Genomic DNA, 22,155 nt, shown 5'->3' with positions numbered 1-22,155 from the left:
CACTACTTCATACATACACGAGAATTACACTTTTAAAACCAGGCAACCCCTGAATTGCATCCAGTCATCTAAAATCCGAACACCCCAAGTCCAGTTTTAAAACACTGCCCACGTGCCTGAACTCCATAACTGCAAACTTAAGCCCTAGTCAAGAGGAACATGAAGACGAACTGGATCACAAACGAGTAGGCGAAAAGGAACTGGGTGCGTTGCGCCCTCCTCGATCGCGAATCCGTCTGCATCGTCGAACGCGGGTCGCCAGCCGTCTCAGGGAGCAGCACGTATTTCAATGATCGCATCTGGGCTCGTGTTAGTGGTTATTCTGCCAGAGTAGCGGCACGGGGCGCACGAGGCGCAAGTATAGGGGTCACCTACCAGGAAGAATGCGTTGGCGAACCAAGTATAACCGAAGATGGCCCAGCCAACAAAACCACCAGTCCCCTTGCCTCCATTCACCACTTCGGCTACAGCTACTGTAATGATGACCGCGACAAACTTGTACCCAGAGTACGCGACCAGATCGAGAAGCTGCGACTCGTTCGATATGCTCAGGAAATAGCACGATAGCTTCAGCAGTATGATGTCCATGAGGACCACAACACCCGCAGTCGATGCCGTATAACCAAGTAACTCAGGCTGGAACTCACCCCGGAGACCGGCAAGTAATGTCGAAATAAGGACGTAGGTAACCAAAGCCATGACGGGAATGTACATATCGGGGCTGTTGATGTCGTCGCGCGGCGGCAGATACCAGCCCTCTTGCCCATTGGGACCCATAGTTTGCTTGCGAGACCAAGGCTTGTGTCGGAAAGGGAAAAGCACGAGGAACAGCTTGTTGACGACGTAGAAATTGGACACATTAAAGTAGTGCTTCAGCGCGGAGAAGTTGACCCATCGGTTGACCTATTCATCACCAGTCAGCAACCAAAGCCGATGCTTTGCGGAGGATGTCCGTGGTAGATCGAAAGACTAATATGCTTACGTTCTGCTCTAAATACTCCTGGCCGTGCTTGAAAGCGTTCTGGCCCATTTGCGCGGCGATCTGCGTCGTGGGGTCGTTCATGAAGTTGCCGTACTGCCCGAACACGTTGCCGCCGGGGTTACCAGGCGTGGGCTGGCCCTGTTGATAGGGGTTGCCATAGTTGTTGGACTGGGGTTGCGACCCGGGCGGCGGCGGCGGCGACCTGAGTTGAGGTACTGTCGAGACGTGTTGCGGAACCGGGTGGTGAAGCGGTGGAGAGTTTCCGTAGTTTTGGTGCTGCATATTGAAAGGCTGATCGCGAACCGAAGCTGTGATCCAAGCGTGGGCGTTGGGACGGAATTCAAGCGAATGTCGGTGTTGAGATTAAGGAGAAAGGCGTAGCCGAGGGTCGAGGGTCGAGGGTGAGGGCGAGTGCTGACAACTGTCCAAGTTTTGCAAGTTTTGGGATAGATAGTCTTGGAAGGCTTGAGGTCGCGAAATGTGGTTTCTTAATTGAAGTACTTGTCACAAGCAGCAGCCTCTCTCCGATACCACACGAACGCATACGTACCCCTGCAGGCAGCTGTTAATTAACTTTGGGGGATATGTGGCTTCAACTTTGTGGCGTTGGGCCTTGGATAGTTAATTGGCTTGCGCTCCGCAACATCCACTTGGATAGATGCACGTTACAATACCAGACTTTGTATAGTTATTGGTAGATGTTCGAAGAAGATTCAAGTTTGTTCTGTTTCCATTCATGTGGATCTGAATCTCCCTTTTGCGGCATATCAATACGTGTGAAAGCATCTCGAAGAGGGCGAGTTGATAATTACGACACGTCTACTTCATTGCTCCATTACTCCAATGGACTAAATTAAGCACCAAAACCACTTCTATAATCCCCCACGTCCACTGGAAGCGTTGTGGCTCGTGCTGGCATCATCCATTTGTTCCCATTGCTACCTCATCGTGCAGCGTGGCTACGCCATTTGAGCTCTTCCAACAAGCGACATACACAAGTTCGCTCAGTATGCTGGACACGTTCGAGATCCTGACCACCTCTGGGGTGGTCCTTTGGTCGCGCTCGTATGCGCAGATCAGCCCGTCCCTCATCAACAACTTTATTACCGATGTGTTCATTGAAGAGAAAGGCGGCGCAATTGCCGGTGCGAAGAACAACCAGTCGGCTGCCCATAACCCCCCGTACAAGTCAGACCAACACACTCTCAAGTGGACTTTTGTCAAGGAGCTCGGTCTCATCTTCGTTGCTGTCTACCGCTCGCTTCTGCACCTGTCGTGGGTCGATAAGCTTGTTGATAATATCAAGACTATCTTCGTCGATCTGTATGGCGACCAAATCAAGAAGCCCAATACGACCATTGTACATTGCCAAGAATTCGACGGATACTTTGATCAACAGATGAGGGAGCTCGAATCGTCCGCGGCGACTAAAGGCACCACACAAACACCCACCTTTGCTCTAGAGAACGAGGAGAGCATATCGGGCAACCTCGGCGACGAGCCGCCCCTTCCTCCGGGCCTGAAGCATCGCAACAACGCCAAAACCGTCCATGATGGCGCGCATGATCTCTCCTCCACCGTCGAGTCCACGCCGATTGCCACCCCGACGAGCTCCCGACCCTCGACCCCAGGCGGCAACCACCTAGTTGTTGGAAAAGGCGGGCCCATGGGCAAGATGTCGCGACGTGCGCGCAAGATGCAGAAGAGTCCTTCCGCTGCCCCCATGTCGTCGGGCGACGAGACTACCGCCCGAAAAAGAAGGCGCCCAAGAAAGGCAGGAAGTGGGACGCAGATGGCTTTGCCGATGAAGATGATGACGTGCAATTGGACTATTCGGCCGCCCCGAACTCCGTTACGAGCGACAGCGAAGCTGAAGGGCGCTCAGCCGCGCGTTCAACGGCCGTGGATTCCGTGGACTCGTCGACGTGGGGCACCAAGACATCCAAGGGACAATTTGTCCTGCGAGACCTGGACGACGAAGTACATGATATTCTTGCCTCGGCCCAGAACAAATCTTCTACTACTAGTTCCGGAATAGTCGGATCTGGATTGAGCACTATCAACAGCCTATTCCGCAATGTCGTTGGCGGCAAGACCTTGACAAAAGAGGATCTTGCGAAGCCAATGGACGGCATGAAGGAACATCTGATCAAGAAGAACGTTGCACCCGAAGCAGCAGTACGTCTTCGAGACAGCGTGGAGAAGGAACTTCTCGGCGTCAAGACCGGCAGCTTCGAGTCGATCGATACCCGCATCAAGAAGGCCATGGAGGTGTCCCTGACCAAGATGCTCACCCCTACCTCCTCTCTCGACCTCCTCCGCGATATCGAGATAGTTACGAGGCCTTCGGGTTTCTCCAGCCAAAAGCCGCGCCCCTACGTCATGTCCATTGTCGGCGTGAACGGCGTCGGCAAGTCTACGAATTTGTCCAAGATTTGTTACTTTCTGCTGCAGAACAAAATGAAGGTGCTCGTCGTCGCCGGCGATACATTCCGATCTGGCGCCGTCGAACAGCTCAAGGTCCACGTGCGCAACCTGAAAGAACTGACGGAGCGCGAGGGTGGTCAGGTCGAGATCTTTGAGAAGGGCTACGGAGGTGATGCCGCCACGGTGGCCCGGGATGCGGTCCGCGCGGCTACAAGCGAGGGCTACGACGTTGTCCTCATCGACACGGCAGGACGACGACACAACGACCAGAGACTGATGTCCAATCTGGAGAAGTTTGCCAAGCTGGCCAATCCGGACAAGATCCTCATGGTTGGCGAGGCTCTCGTTGGAAACGACTCGGTTGCGCAAGCACGTAACTTCAACGCCTCTTTCGGGCAGGGCAGGACACTGGACGGGTTCATAATATCCAAGTGCGACACTGTTGGTGACATGGTAGGCACGCTTGTCAGCATTGTGCACGCGACCAACGTGCCAGTCCTGTTCGTGGGAGTTGGCCAGCATTATTCAGACATTCGCAACTTCTCCGTCAGGTGGGCGGTTGAGAAGCTACTAAATAGCAGTAATTAGTCGTACCTAGTTTTTACGATGTAATATGAACGACGACGCTGCCAACTAGCAGCTGAATGAAGTCAACTCTTGAATCCTGATTATAGAAGCCATTGTTCAACCGTTGAAGTCCAAGCTACAGTCCAAGCGTTCGTTGATTGTTGGCTTCTAACGGGAGATTTTGGACCCCCAACGTGCCTTCCCCAGACCCGCCTAATAAGCACCCCCGATAAATTGATTGATCCTTGTTGCCCAGATTTGGACCCTTTCGGGGGATCTTTTTCCAATGGACCTGGAAAGTTGCTGGCTGGTTCGCTTCCTCCTTTCCATGTTCATCCGGAAAACGAGCATGTTACTCGTGTCCCATGGTACCAAGTCATTGGCCCCCCTACTAATGTATCAGCCATCGGATTACTGACATCAAGTCCCTGAGACGCTACACAAGGCGTAAGGAGCTTGCTGGCCTTAAGAACAAAAAACAGGAGAACCCAAGCCGGCAAGGTGCCGGACCGTCAATCGCCAAGCCAGCTCTGCTCTCACATCATCGACGAACTGTTTCGAACGCGCGTCGCATTGGTTATAGCACAATCGTACCCCTGGGCTTCTGTCATCATATTTCCAAATCGATGAACCACATACACGCTTGCTTTGCTAAGAGCATACCTCGTGGTTGTGCTGTTTCCCCGTTCATTCGGTTTAGTTCAGCTCGAACTAACAGTGTCCAGCGCAGTCTGCACTTTGTTCGATTATCAAACGAGTCATTCTCGTTAATAACTACTTCTTTCTGTTCCTTAACTTCTTCTTTTTCTCCTTCTTATTCCTAGACTTGCTTCTACCATTTTAGCATGCCCTCGCAGACATGTTGTGCATTTCGCGAGCAACAGCCGTGGTGTCGTGGTGGAGGCAGCTGCCCAGAATCACCAAGCTGATGTCGGTCGCTGTGGCCGTGGTGTTCCTACTTGGTCAGTCAGTTCTAATTACATTTTTGTAAGTACTTATATTGCGGACCGCAAATGCTAATAATGATCATACCGAGCAGCCTCCGGTTTTCAATCTGGTACCGTAGATGTTAATCAGCAATGGAACAGCATAGTACGTGGCGTTGGAGGGCACGGGACCCTCAGCGGTGGCATGCCCATCCGGATCATGTATATTGGAGCGAGTATGAGTTTAGGCGAACGTGGGTACTTTTTTCTATTTCAGTGTGCCTCGGGAGAGCTACATATGCGCCTTCGATGCAGCGCTGCCTACAGTGTCTCCTGTGACACCCACTTTATATCCCGAAAAGTGATACTAATGCCGAAAGACAATAGACTCCGAAGGCGAGAGAGGATACCGACAACAGATTCGAGACTGGATCGCCGAAAAGGGGCACCCTGTGAACTGCGTAGGAGCTGTACGTCTTCCTCTATTCTTCCTCGCCATTCACAAAAGACCTAGATTCTGGTGATATCATTGTATCGGCACTGGGGCTATCTCCATTACTAACATTACTATTATAGAACCGCTTTGGTGATTTCAAAGATAACGATGTACAAGCTTGGGGTGCCCAACCTATCAAGCCGACGCTGGACCGGGCCCGCGACGCCGTGCCCGCATTGCAGCCCAACCTGATCCTCATCAACGCGGGCTCATCAGACTGCTTTCAGGAAGGGACCTGGGGCTCGTCTAACGTGCTGAACCATATGCGTGATCTGGTCGATTTCCTGCTCGAGGCCTCACCCCGGGCCACCGTCATTATGAGCACCATCATCTTCAGCCCCTGGTCAAACGTCGACCGGTGCGTGCGCAGCGCCAACGCGCAGATCCGCCAGGTCAGCCGCGACCTCGCCCGCGAAGGGAAACCGGTCCTCCTCGCCGAGATGCACCGCGACCAGGGGGTGCGCCGGGAACCGTCGTTGACGAGCCCGAAATGGGACCGGACAGTATGCACCCCACCACCGAGGGGTATTTCGTCATGGGTGAGGCCTTCAAGAAGTCCATCCTCGAGGCCGACAAGAGGGGCTGGCTGCAGATGCCCGTGGCCAACGGCATCCCCGAGGATGGGAACGCGGAGAGGATGGCTGTCGAGGACAAGCAGGAGGACCGGTTAACGGAGAGAGGCGTGCGTGCTCGCGCGCGAAGGTGGTGGGTGTAATGGACGCCCAAAAATGTGTTGTCACTGCTATGTTGAAAGCCGAATTTGTTATATATCCCATTACGGCCCATTTCTTACCAATTACCCACTCGACATGGCCTGAAATCCACTAAGGCTGGATCTTCCAGACTTTGATTTTTCGTCACTTGAAAGCATCGGCAAATGATTGGCGAACTTGTGATGCGATGTGGTGTGGAGTTGCGAGGCCGCCGGACACAATGCTTGTTTCCAAACCCCCAACCAACGTCTTCCCAAAGAGGAGGTGTGTTCTGGATGCCGCAATGGAATTGGTTGGCCATCGCTAGTCGAGTCCCCTGGAAATATTGGGCTTGGCATAAGACAGCCGGGGGGCCTGCTCAACAAGCAAAAGTTCCCTTGTCAGTCTGTCAGTCATGCATTTTCAGCTCATGCAACTAGCTTCAAAAACGTCCCTTCCTCAGTCGGCAAGCGCGCCAATATGTATGCAGCCACAATTCAGCTGCATCCCGTTTTGCATTATCATGCACCCCAGCTTCGTTAGGCATTCTTGTCTACTGTGGAGGCATGATAACAAACCGGAGGGAGGGAGGGATGGGAGACATGCTAAGACACGGAACTGGCTGGTTCACTTCAGCTCCGTGGCCTATATCTCAAACTTGACGCCACCTATTTTTGAGATGGTATTCGGACTGTGACACAAAGTCTCTCGCTCCTACTACTATCGTGAATTTGAAGAATTGCAGCCTCTATACCTTGCTTAACAATGGCGGCGCCAGTCATGCCAAATCTTGCGTTACCGGCAGTAACTACAAGCATTCCACAGCAATATATTCAAGATGATACCAGTAGTAGTCAAAGGCCACAACAAACGATGTCGTCCACGCCAACTCCTACTATCCCAGCTGCTGCTCCGATGCCTCGGGCGAACAGCTTCGCGATCCGACGTCGCCCTGTGTCTACTAACACCAGCAGTGTCCGCAAACCGGTCGCAACCCATCAACCTACCTCTCCGTTGACACCGCCGCCATCGGCAACGGTCGTGACGGCCGAGGGCGGCGGCATCGGGGCAGTATCCGCCCATAATGGTAACAATATACCTGTCGCCTACATATCTACCAACAACAACCACATCGCGACCCCCTCCAATGTCACCGGGTACACAGCAATCGGGTAACAGTAGTAACGCAGCACCTGTTCCTTTTACACCGTTGTCGCCTCAGCCCCTGAACGGAGCAAGCATGCGTTTCCCTCTACCTCCTCCTCCTCCTCTACCAGCGCAGGCTTCTAGTCCCGGTCCTGTGACGTTGAGTCAGCCAAGTAGTGAGCGTCCAGGGCAGCAGCAACAGCAGCAGCAGCAACAACATATCACAATGCACTTCCCGCCGCCTCCTGGACAAAATGGCGAGCAGAATCAACTCTCTCCGGATGGCTCGTCCTCACCGAGCAGTCCCATAACAACCCCTTCCTCTTCCATGATACCCCCCTATAATCCAGCCTATGCCACGACCCAACTTCCCCATTCCCACCTCCAACCCCAACGCCAGAATAACGGTGGTGGCTACAAAAACAACACGGCCATGCCCAGCCTGGGTCCCACCGCGACCCCGAGCTTCGGCCTCAGCATGAACGGCCCCACGATACCGCTCGTCAACAACCACTCGCGACGGCCCGAGAGCCTCCGGCGCGTCTCGCGGTACGTCAACAAGGAATCGGCCAAGAAGGCGTACAAGAGCAGCGTCGACTTCCTCGCCAAGACGGGCAAGCAGCTGGACAAGTACGCGCAGCCCGCCATGCCGTTTCTCGCGGCGACCAATCCGGACATCGCGGCGGCGTACAGCTTGCATCAGGCTCTGAGACCAGGCCTGCAACAACAGCAGCAGGGAGGGTCGGCGACGTTACCTGGAGGCGCGAACGCTGCTGCCAGTAGTAGTGGTGGTAGTGGTACTGGGCTTGCCGTTGCCGGGGGACTGGCGGCGGCAGGGCTTGCGGGCTATGCCTTGTTTCAGGGCTTGGGTGGCGATGGCGGTTTCACCGGTCTGACGGACTCTAACAGCGGCTTCGACGCCTCTTCGTTGTTGGCATCTTTGACACAGCAGCAACAGACGACAGCCGATGGTTCGACGGCATCGCTCCTGGATAGCCTGCAGAACAGCGGACAGGCGCAGCCAGACCTATCTGCATTGTTCCAGGGTGTTACTGGAGATCAGCAACAGAACCTGTTGTCGGCGATATTACAGCAACAACAGCAACAATCCAGCGACACGGCCGCATCCCTCCTGGCCAGCCTAGGTGGTGGCAGTGGTGCACAAGGGAGCGTTCAGACGGACCCCTCGCAGCAGATGATGGACTATATCCAGCAGCAGTCCGCCGCGTCAACACAGACTCTGCTCTCGGCCATGCAGAACAACACCTCAACTCAGGGGAACCCGCAGGATTTCGCGTCCCAAATGTTGAGCGCGCTAAGCCAGCAGCAGCAGCAGCAGCAGCAACCCGATCTGACGTCTCAGCTCATGTCGGCGATACAGCAGCAACAGGCAGCGACGAACCAGGCACTGCAGTCCGCTATGCAGGGGGGCCCAACAGCCACTGGCCAAGATTATGGGCAGATTCTCGCATCCATATTGCAGCAGCAACAACAACAGCAGCAGGCTTTCATGTCTACTTTCCAACAGCAACAGCAACAAGCTCAAGCTCAATCACAGCAGCCAGCACAGCAGACGAACACGACGGCTTCAGAAGCGCAACAGCAGACCTCGTTTTCCTCACAGGAACAAGCGACCTATGAAGAACAACTCCTGAACGCTGCTCTGCAACAGCAGCAACAACAGCAGCCACAGCCACAGTACGGGGCATCTGGCTTTGCCAACACCCCTTCATCGACTCAGCAAAGTGAACCAGCACCTGCCCATACCTCTTCGTCCATGCCGGCAACAGATACCACAGGTGCATCTCAGAGCTCATACTCTCCCGAATTCTATCACAGCCCGTCGGGCCCAGCTGCTCCTCCTTCGCAATCTCAGCAGACGAATGCATCAAACCAAAATCTGTATACCGGACCAGCGAACAGCAACAACAACACCCACCCTTCAGTGGTATCTCAGCAACCCCATCACCACCAATTTCAAGCCCAAAGCTACAATCAACAGGGGCTATATGCACCCAATCCCTCTGCTCCACCAGCAAGCAATACTGTTACCACACCATCACCGCCGCCCCAGCAGCAGAATCCGACGTCGGGACAGTCGGCGTCTCAGGGGTGGCCCAGCCATACTCAAGTCGAGCTCTCACTGAACCTCCAGAACACCCAACACTTTGCACCGCCACCACAGCAGCATCAACAAACTCAACAGCACGGCTCCAATCAAGGGGGTGAGGTGGCTCAACCACCGGATTCATTACCACCAGCTCATCAACAACAGCATGCGGCTGATCTGTCCAGTGCGAATACTCCTCCTTTGACCGAAGTTACTTCTCAGCAGCATCAGCAGCATATCCAATATGACATACCTCATGGAATGCCGTCGCAAGCAGCACATCCATCCAGCGTGGCTGTCAATGGCCACAATCTCGAGGCGACAGCCATTCACCAGCCGCTATCACAACCCACGGAGTTCCACAGCCAGCTATCTCCCGAATTCAACATCTCCCCCAACATAAACTTGGACTTCAACATGTCACAGCCCCCTCCCCTAATGCCCTTGGACCCCGCCGCAGCAAGCCCCTTATCTTCGTCACTTCCAGAGTTACCCTGCGCCGACCAACAGCCACCGCCAGCTTCGTCTCCAAGACCACCACTGCCTGTGGAAGCAGCCACAACCACCCCGGCGTGGAGTCAACACCACCTCCCTACCTTCGGTCTCGAATCCCTCTTGTTACCCCCTGAAGCCACACTCGAGGCAGCCCGCCCTAACATCTTGATCGGCGACCTCGACCCGCAAAGCGGCACTTCCATGGAAATCCGGCTCCTTTACGACACTGCCCAAATCCAGCATGAGATTGAGTCCCTTCGGAGCACCATCTCGACGGAGAACTTCGTCGTCATCGAGCCGTACCACTCTTTCTCCCTTCCAAACTCTGTGCCGACTATCAGTTCCAACCTGATATTAACAGAAACCACCACCACCACCATCACCACTCCTAAGACAGAAAAAGTAAAGGTAGAAGTAGTAGAAGTAGAAATCTCCACCGGTGCCGGCACAGAAGCAGTCTCAACATCTACAATCAACGTTGGAGACGACAAAGGCAATGAGAGTAGCGTCAAAGACGACGTCGCTATGAACGCCGACGTAAAAGGCCAACCCCAAACCCACGCCCTGACTTTAGCTGCAACGGCCCCCGACCCCGACGGCGACATCATGGCCCTCCACAAGCTCATCATCGCCGCTCCCTCTTCCTTCGCCCACGATCACGGCCTCGTCTTCTCCTTCTACGCGCCCCTGCTCCCAAGCCTCGGCCTCGGCCCCCTCAAGCAGACCGTCGAGGCCGTGTTGGAGTCCATCGTATGGGTTGATCGTAACGCCTCGTGCAGGGTCGTCTCTGAAAGGTTAATTGGGACATGGGTGTTGCGCACCCCGCTGAATCCGTCTTCCTCACCCACTGCGATAGGCAAGGTAGAAAAGGGGGATGGAGCTGGGGAGGTAGCGGTAGCGGCGGCGGCGATGCTCTCGCCAGAATTGGCGCCGGGATCTGTGATTGTCGAAGACGAGGCTATTGACGTTTCTGAGGAAGCGTGGGCACCGCAGTACAAAACCAGAACGCTACGGTTCCTGGAAGGTGGAGGATATAGTTATGACCGCGATATCGTCAGCGAAAACGTCGCAACGGCAAGCATTGCGCATCACGGTGAATATCCAAGTGAGGAAGATGGAAAAGAACCATCTCTCGGGAAGAAAATGGCATGCTACAACCCGGACCATACTCGGGGTCGTTTCAAGACGTACGAATACCCAGACGGTGCGTTGCACCTGGTCTTAGTTGAGGACGGTACGGGAAGCGTGGAGGTACAAGTCATCGGGCTTACGGGCAAAGCGATGGATGTTAGGGGCAGGGTTTACGTGAAAACGACATAGCTATCACTGTCAAGTAGAGAGGCATTGCGCAGATAAATTGTACGTTTCATTTCTGGGCCAGGGACAGGCTGGCGTAGCTAAACTGACATTGTCCTTCAAAGGTATACACATCAACCACCCGTAGCTATGTTGATAACAGTGGGAAACCTCTGTCCCAAATGCCAAACCATGTTAACCCATCCATCGACATTGGCCATGCCTTTTCCCACATACCTCCTAAAAAAACTCATACCATCTACGGCGAGCACCCGAGGAGCCCTTGCCCTTGCTCGGACCACCGCCCGAACCACTGTCCGAACCGTAACTTGGATTCTCGGACCACTCTATTTGAAAGGCGCGAGGCTCTTCCAACATAGGCTGGGCGTAGACCTTGTTATCCTTGATGAGCCGAAATATATTGACGTCCTGATCAATATCGAAGTCGTGGGTCTCGTTCTGAAGATCAGTCACGATGAGCGATTCAAATTCGATCGCTGAGAAACCAGGCATGTTGGAGACATCAGTGATATCGAGCTCACACCCAGCAAAGATTTTAGTGTTGTCACCGTTGCAAACATCTTGTTGCGTTGTCGTCCAATTGAAAACCACTGGATTTCCATCGTCCTTGAGGTTCGTGAACTTGCTGAAAGCATCGGCAATGTCAGTTATCTGAGCCGGTGTCTGTACGGGTGACGAAATGAAGATGGGACGATGAAACGTACAATGTGGCATCTGCTGAATTGTTCAGGAAAATCTCGAGGAATATGGAATCCCCGGTAGACACTGTAAAGACGACCAGGTCAGCAAACTGCAATAGTCAAATTGCATATCATGAGGAGCGAAATTGACACATACAGTTGAGTTGCTGTGATGCTTGAGAACTGAAAGGCATGTCGCCCTCAAGCGTCCATCGCCACCATGCTTCGTAGGACATTGTTCCATCGCCCGACAACTGTGATGGCTGGTCAGCGAGGAAACAAGTCCATATGAAGTAGTAAATGTACGGGCACAGACATTAGCATGGATGCCGGCACGAGGTCCAAGATTGTTGCAAGGGACAGTGCTACCAATGGTTGTGCCTGAAATGCCGCAGCCTAAGCTCAGCTGGTACGGGGCGCCAGAGGCGTCCTGACCCGAAGCGAAGGTGAGGTTGGGCACAGTGAAAGCAGCCTGGATTGATTGGATAAGCGGACCGCCGTCTGAAGTGTTCTGATATAGCTCGACCTGGCCTCCGGACATGTTATCGGCGTCAATCAACCAGATGCCCAGGTCACGACGCGAGTTGGGAAGAAGGGGGATCTTGGCAGTCAGGCCAAGGCTGGGGGCAAGACCCAGCACGAAGACAGCTTTCTGCCACAGCATGTTAGTGATGGACAGCAGACAGTGGTCGGAAAATAAGGGGAATGGCCGAGGCGAGATGGCTTGGGGTTGGAAACAAGAAAGAGGAGCTGTAGTTGATCGAGATTGATGGAAAAGAGAAGATTCTGGGATGACAAGATGAAGAAGAGAAGTGAAGGATGGGAATAAGAGGAGGAATCAGGTTAACTAGGTCTTGAGCGAAGAGGAAAAGAGGGAGGTGGCCCGCATTGGAGTAAGTGGCAGCTGCTCAGGGGGAAGGGACGCCTAGAGCAGCTACGTCTGTTATCCTGGAGTCTGGCTCATCGATGCATACTGACTGTGGCTTCATCCTGAGAAGGCACGAGATGTGCCGGTGCAGAGATAACAGACAGAAGGACGCAATACCGTCTTCCTCCTTCCCAGCAAGGCCGACCAATAAGCCACCCCGAATACCTCAAGCTACACATGAACCAAGACTGGTAGCCCCTGGTGCCTTCCTCGTCCACTCGGTTACATGAGTTGCAACCCACCACTTGCAGTCTTGAAGCACCCACTGCAGCTGCACGCATCATAACCTCTCTCAAGGTTTGCTGGAAACGTCAATAAGATGAGAAGAAAAGGAAGGAACACCCAGGACAGAGCAAGGAGGGCGGACGTGCTTGGGAGCAACAGCATAGGCTTCTACACGTGTACTTCGGCATTGCTCCAGATCATCAGTCATTCCTTGATGGAGGCCGCATCTCTCTTGAACTGCGTGGTAAAGTATGAATATGATACAGTGTAGTCCTCTAGCTCTATGGTATTACACCCGGTGCATTAATAGTCGTGTACATCGTCGATGGTCCTGTCCCGTCTTTCTTGTGATTGACGCAATATTTGTATCGTCTTCTGTAGTCATGAACTCAGTGATCCCGAGTTCGTCTAGATGCCAGGTAGCCCAACAATATCTCGGAGTAAGGGTATCCATCGGGGCAGGATGTAGACTGGATAGATACCAACAAAGGCTGTCATGAGTCCAGTTAACTGTCGTTAACATATCGTTAGCAGTGAACAAGCAGGAATCATATTCGCAAAGTCTTTCTTTGTAGTACATAGAGGAAATAGAAAGGGTAGGAATGCTTACCTTCTCGAACCAAGTGTGAAAGTAGATGGCCGTCATCAGCAGCATCCATATACACAAACCCACGACAATAAGGGCAAACCGACCCCCGAGTCCGAGCGACCTATGAGCAGCCGCGTCCTCGCCATGATCCTTTTCCGCCACGACGCCGGCGCCCTTGACGGCCCCATCACCCATGACCACGGTGCGCTCATCGCGGTGTCCCGCAAGGGCTCCAACCCGGACCGCGACCCAGCCGACCTCTTGTAGTAGGAACCAGCTGCCGAGGACGAGCAGGAAGACGTGGCCGCTGATGTCGTGGCCGCCGCTCCAGCGCCCGCCCGCAGCCTTGCACGCGACCGCCGTAACGAAGTCACGCGCGCCCACCTGCTTGTCGCCCTGGATGACGTTGCTCTCGGCGATGGCGCACTGCCCGCCCGTGAGACGGAAGCCGCGGTCGATGAGGGCCGGGCCGAAGCACCACTGCGTCACGAGGAACCACCAGCCCGTGATGGCCGCCCAGCGCAGGCCGGCGCGCACCTTGCGCGCGTTACTCGCCGCCAGGGCCGGGTGCGTCACGACGAACGCCGCAAACGCGATAGTGATCCAGGCCCAGCCACGCTTGACGAAGAGCACGTTGAACAGGTTGTCCTTGCGCGCGAAGTAGCTGGGCGCCAGGTTCTGGACGTGCGACTGCCCCGTGCTGTCGTATGGCGATGCGCGGGTTTGAGGGCTGAGCACCGAGAAAAGCGTGCCGAAGGCAAGGACGGTCGGGTACAGGACCAATGCCAGTGTCTCGAGGTAGGTCGGGAGATGGGGCGGGTTTCTATGACTAGTCGTCGCGGATCTTGACGTTGGAGACTCGGGCCCGTCATTCGTGACGGCCATCTTGCTGGAGCGTGGCCTCACAGATGATGATGTATTCGTGTCGGCCATGGATAAGGTAGCTCATAGAGCAGATTTCGGCAACGGGCGCAGGCGGTTTGGGGTGAAGCGTAGAAATCGTAATAGAGAGGGCTTTTCGTTGTTGGCAAAAGCGACAGTGGTTGAATGGAACTCTAGTTGTTACTTTGTCAGAGAAGGGAACAAAGGATCTCTGCGAATGAAAACCTGGGCAGATGGTGTTGAGGTTCAAGAAGCTTCTAAGGACCAGGCACGCAACGTACGAAGCAATTTCTTAGAATTGCGTTCGTTTCTAAGGCCGCCTACTAGACATTGAACGATGACGTTTATTAGTGCCAGCAACAGGGTTGTCTTCCACGACAACCCACCATCAACACAGAACCACTACATCGGCAGTTACGCCACATTGTGGCTGAGCTTGGCTCTCCGAGGCTTCAAGCAAATCACCACCACCAAGTAAATAATAGTGACAACGACAACCTACAAGTGACTCACTGCTCACCCATTCGCACCATTATCACGACGCAATCTACGATCATAGTTTCAGGGACGCGTGATCATTCATGAAGATTCAATATTGAATACTACTACTACTAGCAAGTAGCAACCTATGTGTCATGTGTTTTGTCGTTGTTTATCCACCGTGGCCATCGTGGGCCCTCGTCCGTGGTGGTGTTGCTCAAGTATCATCAAGAAACAAATCGGGGTATCCACACTGTTTGTTGCTGGGCAATTCACCCGCTCTGTACATTGCCATTGATTTGTTTGCTTGTCTAGCCGAAACTCCCCTAGACCAAGTCCCATACTGGTCGTGAATGCAATCATACCCTGCCCTGTTCCGTAAATAGGAAGATCCTGTCAATGCCTCTGGGGCCAAATAAAGAAGTTAAAAAGTGAAGAAGAAGAGAAGAGTAAAAACGCGGTGCCTGTAAAGAAGGCTTTGTCGAAGTGAAGAGAACAGGTTAGATCGTCACGATCCGTGTGATCCACAGCAACAGCCTGTCGTGGACTCTGTTGAGGGTCTGGATGCTTTGTAAATGCTCGCCGTTATCGTGGGCCTGGTTGCTTTGTAGATGCTGATCGTCCTCGAGACCGAGCTCCCCTGCCCAGTCTGAGCGGGCGTAATCGCCTATGACGACGTGCCGCAAGCACCTGCCGCGGTGACAGTTGCTGTCACAGTGACGTAGAATGGGCTGGGAACTGGGGCTCCCGAGCCAGAACCACCGGATCCAGAGCCTCCAGATCCAGATCCAGAGCCTCCAGAGCCGGAGCCGGAGCCTCCGGCCGGGCTAGAAGGAATGGGAATGGTCGTCTCTTGGGGAGATGGCTGAGATCCTTGAGGGGGGTACCAGCGCTTGGCTTGGGAGTGGTGACGGGCACAGGGTTGCTGGCAGGGGCGGAAGGGGCAGAGCCCGAACCGCTTCCCGAACCGCCGCCCGGGGATGAAGCGGGAGGAGCGGCGACGGGAGTAGATGAGGGAGCGGAGGAGCTACCAGGCTGCTGGGTTTGAGTCGCAGTCTGGCTGGGCTTAGGTGCTTGGCTGGAGCCACCACCTGAAGAAGAACCACCACCAGGGGCGGCACCACCAGCGGGTCCTCCGTTGGACTCGTACTTGGCAATGGCGGCGCAGAAGGCTATGAAAGACATGTGTTAGTCAAGTCAAAGCAATGACGGAGAAGAAATATGGGTCTTATGATGAGTACTTACTGTTACGGTTGTCCTTGTCAAGAGCGACGGACTTGCCATCGACGGTGAGCATGTTCACGGAAGCCTTGGTGCTGAGACCATACATATGGACGCTGGACTTCTCGATGCTGACCATGTTCTGCTGGCAGCTGTTGGTCTTGAGGCAGTCTTGGCCGTAGTTCTCGAAGAAAGAGTAAAGGCCAGCACCGTAGACGAAGATGTCGGTCGAGTTCATAACACGTACACCCCAAGTGCGCTTGCAGCCTACATCAGAAGAAGAGGCATCGCAGTTGCTGAAGTCAGGGTCGTAGAAGTTCTGGTTGACCTTGAAGGGGGTGGTGGCATCAGGGTTACCCTGCATGTAGGCGGTCTCGGTCTGGATGCAAGACATCCAAAGGTTCTGGGCATTGGTGATCTGGTAGTTGTACATCTGACTGTGCTCAGAAGCAGTTCCCCAGAACCAGACAGGCTTCTGAGACTCGATCAGAACACCGCGGCCGTTGTAGATGTCGATCTGGTTGTGGTCGTTGAGGTCAAGCTCGTGGTCAGCAACCCAGAACCAGCAGTTCTCGACGTAGACGGAGGCGGTCTGAGTGGCGTGGAACATCATGAAGGAACCGATGCACTTGGTGTCGGCAGGGTGGGTAGCGTTGGGGTTCTTGGAGCAAGTGTCGGACTGCAGTTCAGTACCAGCAGTGCCACCAACACGGAAGTGGACATCCCACAGGCCAGCAGCACCAGGCTCAGATCCAGCCAGGTTCCACTGCATGAGGATTGCGCCAGCCTGAGGTCCCTTGGTCTCGAAGATCAGGTCGGACATCTCGACAGTGCCAACATCACCGGGCTCGCCGACTTGGAAGACGGCAGTGGGCTTGGACTCGTCGTTGAACTTGGTACCAGCAGCCATGATCATGGGCCACATCTCTCCGGTAATCTTGATGTTCTTGGGAACCTTGATCGTGTCCTGGACGAGGTAGGCACCGTGGTCGAAGTAGATGATCTGGCCCTCCTTGGCTCCGTCGAAGATCTTCTGGATGGCGGCAGTGTCATCGGTCTTGCCATCACCCTTGGCGCCTGCAGCCTTCACGCTGACGAAGCTGCTGGCGGGGACGCCTTCGTACTGAGGCTTGGTGCGGGCGAAGACCTTACCGTCCTTCTTGAGACCATTGGGAATCGGGATTGCGCTCTTAGCGGCCTGCATAGCTTTTCCAGCACCAGAGCTGTAGTCACGACCCTGAGCGAATGACTCGATCTTCTTGCCACCCTCAAGGATAGTGCTGTTGTCTCCGCCGAATTGGATGGCAGTCTTCACACCTTCGGACATGTCGACGTTGTCAAGAACAAGGGTGTTGTTGGTCATGGTGTTGTCGGGGCGGTAAAACGTCTTGATGCCAATAGGAGTACCCGAGATTTTGCTGTCCATCAACATGAGCGAACCAGTCGAGATGCTGTCAACAGTGCCGCTTGCCATGTCGATACCAACCTGGCAGTTGTTGATGGTAACGCCCTGCATAGCCCACAACCAGTTCCAGTTGAGAAAGATTGCGGTGTTGCAGTTGTTGAAAGTCATGTTGCGGGTGGTGAATTGCTGAGACCCAAAGAAGGCGCCATAACCTCCACCGTTGAAGGTCAGATCGGCCATGAAACCACCGGAGCCGTTATCCATGAAGATACCCTTCTGCTGGTTGGCCGGAGACTTATCGGGGCTCATGTTGAAGATGATGTTCTGCAAGCTGGTGGCCTGAGCTACCTGCCAGTGGATACCCGCACCGGTGCTGGGAGGCAGCGCCGTGATGTCGATGACGAAGTTGCGGATCTGGCGGAAGAAGTTGTTCTGATTGACATACCAATTGACACTATCAAGGCCTTCAATGTACGGATCGGCATCAATAACAGCCATGCCCTTGAAGCCGGAAGTGGCCTTCAGGGTAGGCAGATTGACGGCGTCACCAACGAACTGGGTGTAGTAGCTCTGAATGATGGGGCTGGACACCATGTAGGTACCGGAGGGGAAGTAAACCAAAGCAGGGGCGTTGGTGCGGGAGTCACACTCGGTGAGGCAGCGGTCATCGCCGGATGAGATGGCCTTGTTGATGGCGGCGGTGTCATCAGTCTTGCCATCACCGACAGCGCCAAAGTCCTTGACGTTGCGGAAGACCTGGGAGTTGGCCTTGCCGAAAGGAACTGTGCCCTGGCGCTTGATGCTCGAAACCCAGTAGCTGGAGTCAGCCTGGCGGGATTCGAGGGCTGATGTGGTGGGAGCGGCCAGCGTGGGACTGAGGAGACCCAAGGCCAGCACGGATGCTGTTATGAAATTTGAGAGTCCCATCTTGACGTCTAGTGCCAGCTATGCGTGGATGGTCTTCAAAACTTGTGCACCGAAAGTATGTTTTGTTTTGTAGGAACTGTTGCCCAATATCAGTATATGGCGTAGTGGAAAACAATATGCAAAGATCTTGGATCTTGGTGAAATGCTGAAAAGCTGCGTCCCCGGAAGGTACGAGATAATCGTGAAAGAAAACCAACACTCTTAAAATGGGGTTGCTGAGAATATGGGAAAGAGATAGATGCGTGAACAGGTTTGGTTGTGCTGTTGGGGTTGATATAAGAATCGAGTTTCCACAATGGGAGTCCTCGATGATGCGGAAGAGGCTTACAACACTCACAGACAATGATGATTGTCTACGAATGAAAACTCAATGAACTCAAGGAGGGTAGAGTGATTAAATCAGAGGACAATCAACGCCGCATTTTACGGGAGCTTTGTTGTTGATTTTGCCTGAAGAAGGCAGGATCACCAATAAACAGGTGGTGGGGGAGATGATGTGTGAATCACGGGTGAATCAAGGAACTCTCGTGACTTACATGCTGGGTGAATCACCAAGAGGCGATATGATGTCAGTCTAGTCGACTCGGCGACAAGAGACAGAAATAAATCGGAGAAAGTGTCAACCTTGGTCGAGATGCGTCAAATTCGGGTTGACAAGTCGTCGTCAGCTTTCCAGGAGGAAAACGAAAGTGGTTGTTGACAGGGAACGTGTTGTTGTCCTAGGAAGAAGTCCGCGGGCTCGAAAAGAAGTACTGTAGGCTGTAGGTGGGAAATCCCCGAAACGAAACGAATGCGTCCAGACGAGTGGGTTAGAAAAGAATGTGTTTGTTGTTGTTGGTGAAGGTGGAAGTGGAAGTGAATAGGATGGCGAAGCAGCAGGTGAATGTAGAAAAAGTCTACCTCCACTTGGCTTGAGAGGGGGAAATAAGAAACAAGCCGCAGGCGTTGGGACGGAAAAAAGAGGGAAGGGAAACAAGGAAGAGAGGCCAGGAACAGACCGAGTTTATACCAAGCTCGCCGTTGCCTCAAATCTGGTTGTAGTCCCGTCGAGATGGGGAATCAGTTAATGATGGGCGATTGTAGCCCACTGGATTGTTCCGCGCAAACTAATGGAAGCGAGTGTGGCATGGATACCCGGGGTCGAACACATCGTTGATCCATCAGATCCTGTCTACTCTATCTAGCACGGCGCATTTTTGCAATTGCAGGGCCCTTTCATTTCACATATCACCTATTTTCGACCTTAGCATGGCATGTATGACTGGCCATCACAGAATATCCGACCGTGGACGAACCCCCCGTGCCCCCCATCCGTTCTTTTGGATTCACATTGCAGCTAGTGGCAAGCATTGACTGGTCCTCCATGTCTGTAGCCACCTGAGCTTGAGTTACTGCTGCTCCTAGCACAGCGCTACGGTTGTTACGCAAACCAGCCGGTACAGGGATGGCCAACGTGCGGTGGCCCCCAGCCAGCCAGGCACCGCAGGGCCCCCAGCCAAGCCCGAGAGTGCAGCGCAGCTTTACCACTCAGCAGCCGGCGCCATGGGGGGCAACCTTCCTAAAGCGGAACTGCGCTACCCACCACTTGTCATCCTTGTCAGGTGCTCCTGTAATACTTTAATTGCCTCGCATCCTGGTAAGAAAGAGATGTGGAGAAAAGAAAGGCAGCCCCTTCCGCAACCTTGCAGTGCGACTCCGAGCGAGTCGTTCAATCAGAGCCGCGCAGATCTGAAATGCCCGTTCTAGTGCATCAATCACCCGACGATTCTAGTTGCTGAGTGTGCCCATGTCTTGCCTGTCAACCACTGGTTTTTCAGCCATGGCTGATAAACTGCCGAACATGGTTGCGTGCCAGCCTGCTGAACTGAGATTATGTACGACATGACTGGTGCTGTATTGAGATCTGTTTTTCCTTTCGCCCCCTATTATAGGTTGATCGGGTCGAGATGGTGCCATGGGGTGTCCACGCATAAAAGCGCGTGGTCCACCCGCCATGTTGCCCATGGCCTGGGATGAAGAAGACCCAGCAGCTGGACAAAATAGAACAAGGCAGGGGCAAACTCTCACCACCAGTGACCGACCGCATGCTTCCCAACGAGCCAGGCACTTCCAGGAGCCAGCAAACAGGAACGGGCGGCGCGCGCGGCGGAGGCGACAAGGTCCAGGGCCCCCCGGAGAGAGAAACGCATCGATCTTCAGCATTTGAGTATATTAATTGTTCGGATGCCAAGACCCAAGCCCGCCCGGCAGTGCAAGCGAGTGTAAGCGACGTCGTGCAGGTGGTTCGCGGTTGGCGGTTGAGCTGAGGCCGGGTGCCACCATGGATCGGTTTTCGTCATAAATCCTGCGAAGACTCAAGCATCAAGCATCAAGGGGGCAAAGGAAAGTCGTTAAGTCGAACCACGGATTGAACGGCAAACTTTTCTCCTTCTCTTTCTTGTTTGTAGCCACTGTTGTTGGGTTTTGATTATGTCCTCTCCGGTGTCTGTCCACACAGGTTGCAAGCAAACGCCAGAGTCGCATCGCTCGGTAATAAGGTTGATGCCAGGTGGGACGCGACGGTGGTTCTCCTGTCATCTTCATGTTCATTGCAACATTAGGGGGCGGATTTTCTAGGGGGCCACGATGCCATGATTACCGTAAGACGAACTGACGGCTCGATTGATGAAGGTGGCAGAACGATCTAGTGCCGCCTGGTCGACGTCTAATTAGTTGGATGTTGAGCGATGGCGCACGATATCCGTTGGCACTGCCGTGACGCCGTCACCAAGATCTGTGTGCCTATTTGCGTTGCACTACGTCTGTTCCTGCATGCCAGCCAGTCTACGGTAGCGCAGATTTTAACGCATCGCACTGCTAGTTGACTCTATCTATTGGAAGGCTTGAAGCGTATTGGTCGGCTTAATATTAGTTAGCCAAATACTAATACTATCTTTATCACCGAATATCATCACAAAGCAGACCGATGTGTAATTAGTTGATCTGCAGCCTTGAGGATTTACGATGCTTGGTGCCTAGATGCTTCGCAAATCTTCCGTGCCGATCGCCGTTGTTACTCGTAGGCATCTAGAATCTGGGAGATCGCATATTTCTTGGTAGAACAAGCAACCGCTAGGGAGCAGTGCAGTAATCCAGTAACTCAGTGACGTGTTGCTGCGCGATGGATCTACTACACAAAGCAACATGCACCCACCTATGTACATACAGAAGCAGAGAAGCGCTTCTTAGCCGTTATTGACATGGAATAAAATGATGGATCTTGATGATCAGCAGGGCGCTTATTACACAGGACGGCTCTCCGCTACGTCCTACAGCGTCAAAGAGTTTGCAGATGGAGAAACGACAAGGAAACGCCGGCCCGTCGAGGAATGATCTCCATTCCGCGAAATAAAGAGACGGGTGCGAAGCGAATGACTGGCGCACAACAGACGAACGAACAGAAGCGATGCGATACAGGGGTTGGTTTGCCAAAGTCAGGATGATGATGTCTGTTTCAGAATTTGTTCCAGGTGCTGCAATGGTACCTGTGGCTGGGCACCGATGGGGTCGTCGGGAACGAGTGGCACGGCGGGTAGACCAACGTTACTGGGCACCTTATGTAATGACTGGCTGGCTAAGATTCATTGCCGGCCAACGAACCAATCCCGGCTCAACGCTGCG

At 53.7% G+C, this 22,155-nt stretch overlaps 7 protein-coding genes across 7 annotated transcripts; 3 read left to right on the top strand and 4 right to left on the bottom strand.

The window, feature by feature from the left end:
* Positions 1–137: 137 nt before the first annotated feature.
* PG998_010761 (uncharacterized protein) lies at positions 138–1,264 on the bottom strand (the record flags this gene model as incomplete). The annotated part of the gene is made up of 3 exons (XM_066877577.1): positions 138–299; positions 376–903; positions 983–1,264. 3 exons carry the CDS (start codon positions 1,262–1,264, stop codon positions 138–140), a joined length of 972 nt encoding a protein of 323 aa, XP_066726631.1.
* Positions 1,265–1,991: 727 nt separating this feature from the next.
* On the top strand, positions 1,992–3,997 carry PG998_010760 (SRP54-type protein; the record flags this gene model as incomplete). The annotated part of the gene is given in 2 exon segments (XM_066877576.1): positions 1,992–2,667; positions 2,685–3,997. 2 exon segments carry the CDS (start codon positions 1,992–1,994, stop codon positions 3,995–3,997), a joined length of 1,989 nt encoding a protein of 662 aa, XP_066726630.1.
* An 838-nt stretch (positions 3,998–4,835) lies between these two features.
* Positions 4,836–6,113, top strand: PG998_010759 (carbohydrate esterase family 3 protein; the record flags this gene model as incomplete). Its single annotated transcript, XM_066877575.1, has 5 exons — positions 4,836–4,938; positions 5,016–5,156; positions 5,290–5,372; positions 5,479–5,901; positions 5,922–6,113. The coding sequence occupies 5 exons, from the start codon at positions 4,836–4,838 to the stop codon at positions 6,111–6,113; spliced, it is 942 nt and encodes a 313-aa protein (XP_066726629.1).
* A 1,217-nt stretch (positions 6,114–7,330) lies between these two features.
* On the top strand, positions 7,331–11,161 carry PG998_010758 (uncharacterized protein; the record flags this gene model as incomplete). Its single annotated transcript, XM_066877574.1, has 1 exon — positions 7,331–11,161. One exon carries the CDS (start codon positions 7,331–7,333, stop codon positions 11,159–11,161), a length of 3,831 nt encoding a protein of 1,276 aa, XP_066726628.1.
* Positions 11,162–11,377: 216 nt separating this feature from the next.
* Positions 11,378–12,502, bottom strand: PG998_010757 (uncharacterized protein; the record flags this gene model as incomplete). The annotated part of the gene is made up of 4 exons (XM_066877573.1): positions 11,378–11,783; positions 11,863–11,923; positions 11,996–12,092; positions 12,155–12,502. 4 exons carry the CDS (start codon positions 12,500–12,502, stop codon positions 11,378–11,380), a joined length of 912 nt encoding a protein of 303 aa, XP_066726627.1.
* An 897-nt stretch (positions 12,503–13,399) lies between these two features.
* On the bottom strand, positions 13,400–14,522 carry PG998_010756 (uncharacterized protein; the record flags this gene model as incomplete). Its single annotated transcript, XM_066877572.1, has 2 exons — positions 13,400–13,501; positions 13,602–14,522. Coding segments are annotated over 2 exons (1,023 nt in total), but the record flags the coding sequence as incomplete, so codon positions are not given.
* A 1,131-nt stretch (positions 14,523–15,653) lies between these two features.
* On the bottom strand, positions 15,654–18,495 carry PG998_010755 (glycoside hydrolase family 55 protein; the record flags this gene model as incomplete). The annotated part of the gene is made up of 2 exons (XM_066877571.1): positions 15,654–16,114; positions 16,188–18,495. 2 exons carry the CDS (start codon positions 18,493–18,495, stop codon positions 15,654–15,656), a joined length of 2,769 nt encoding a protein of 922 aa, XP_066726625.1.
* Between the last annotated feature and the right edge of the window lie 3,660 nt (positions 18,496–22,155).

The sequence above is a fragment of the Apiospora kogelbergensis genome (genome assembly GCF_038363985.1).
Source record: "Apiospora kogelbergensis strain CBS 113332 chromosome Unknown utg000007l_segment0_segment0, whole genome shotgun sequence".
In the NCBI taxonomy this organism is placed as follows: Eukaryota; Fungi; Ascomycota; class Sordariomycetes; order Amphisphaeriales; family Apiosporaceae; genus Apiospora; species Apiospora kogelbergensis.
The sequence above is the reverse complement of the archived record's forward strand: the minus strand, read 5'-3'. Positions and strand labels throughout refer to the sequence as shown.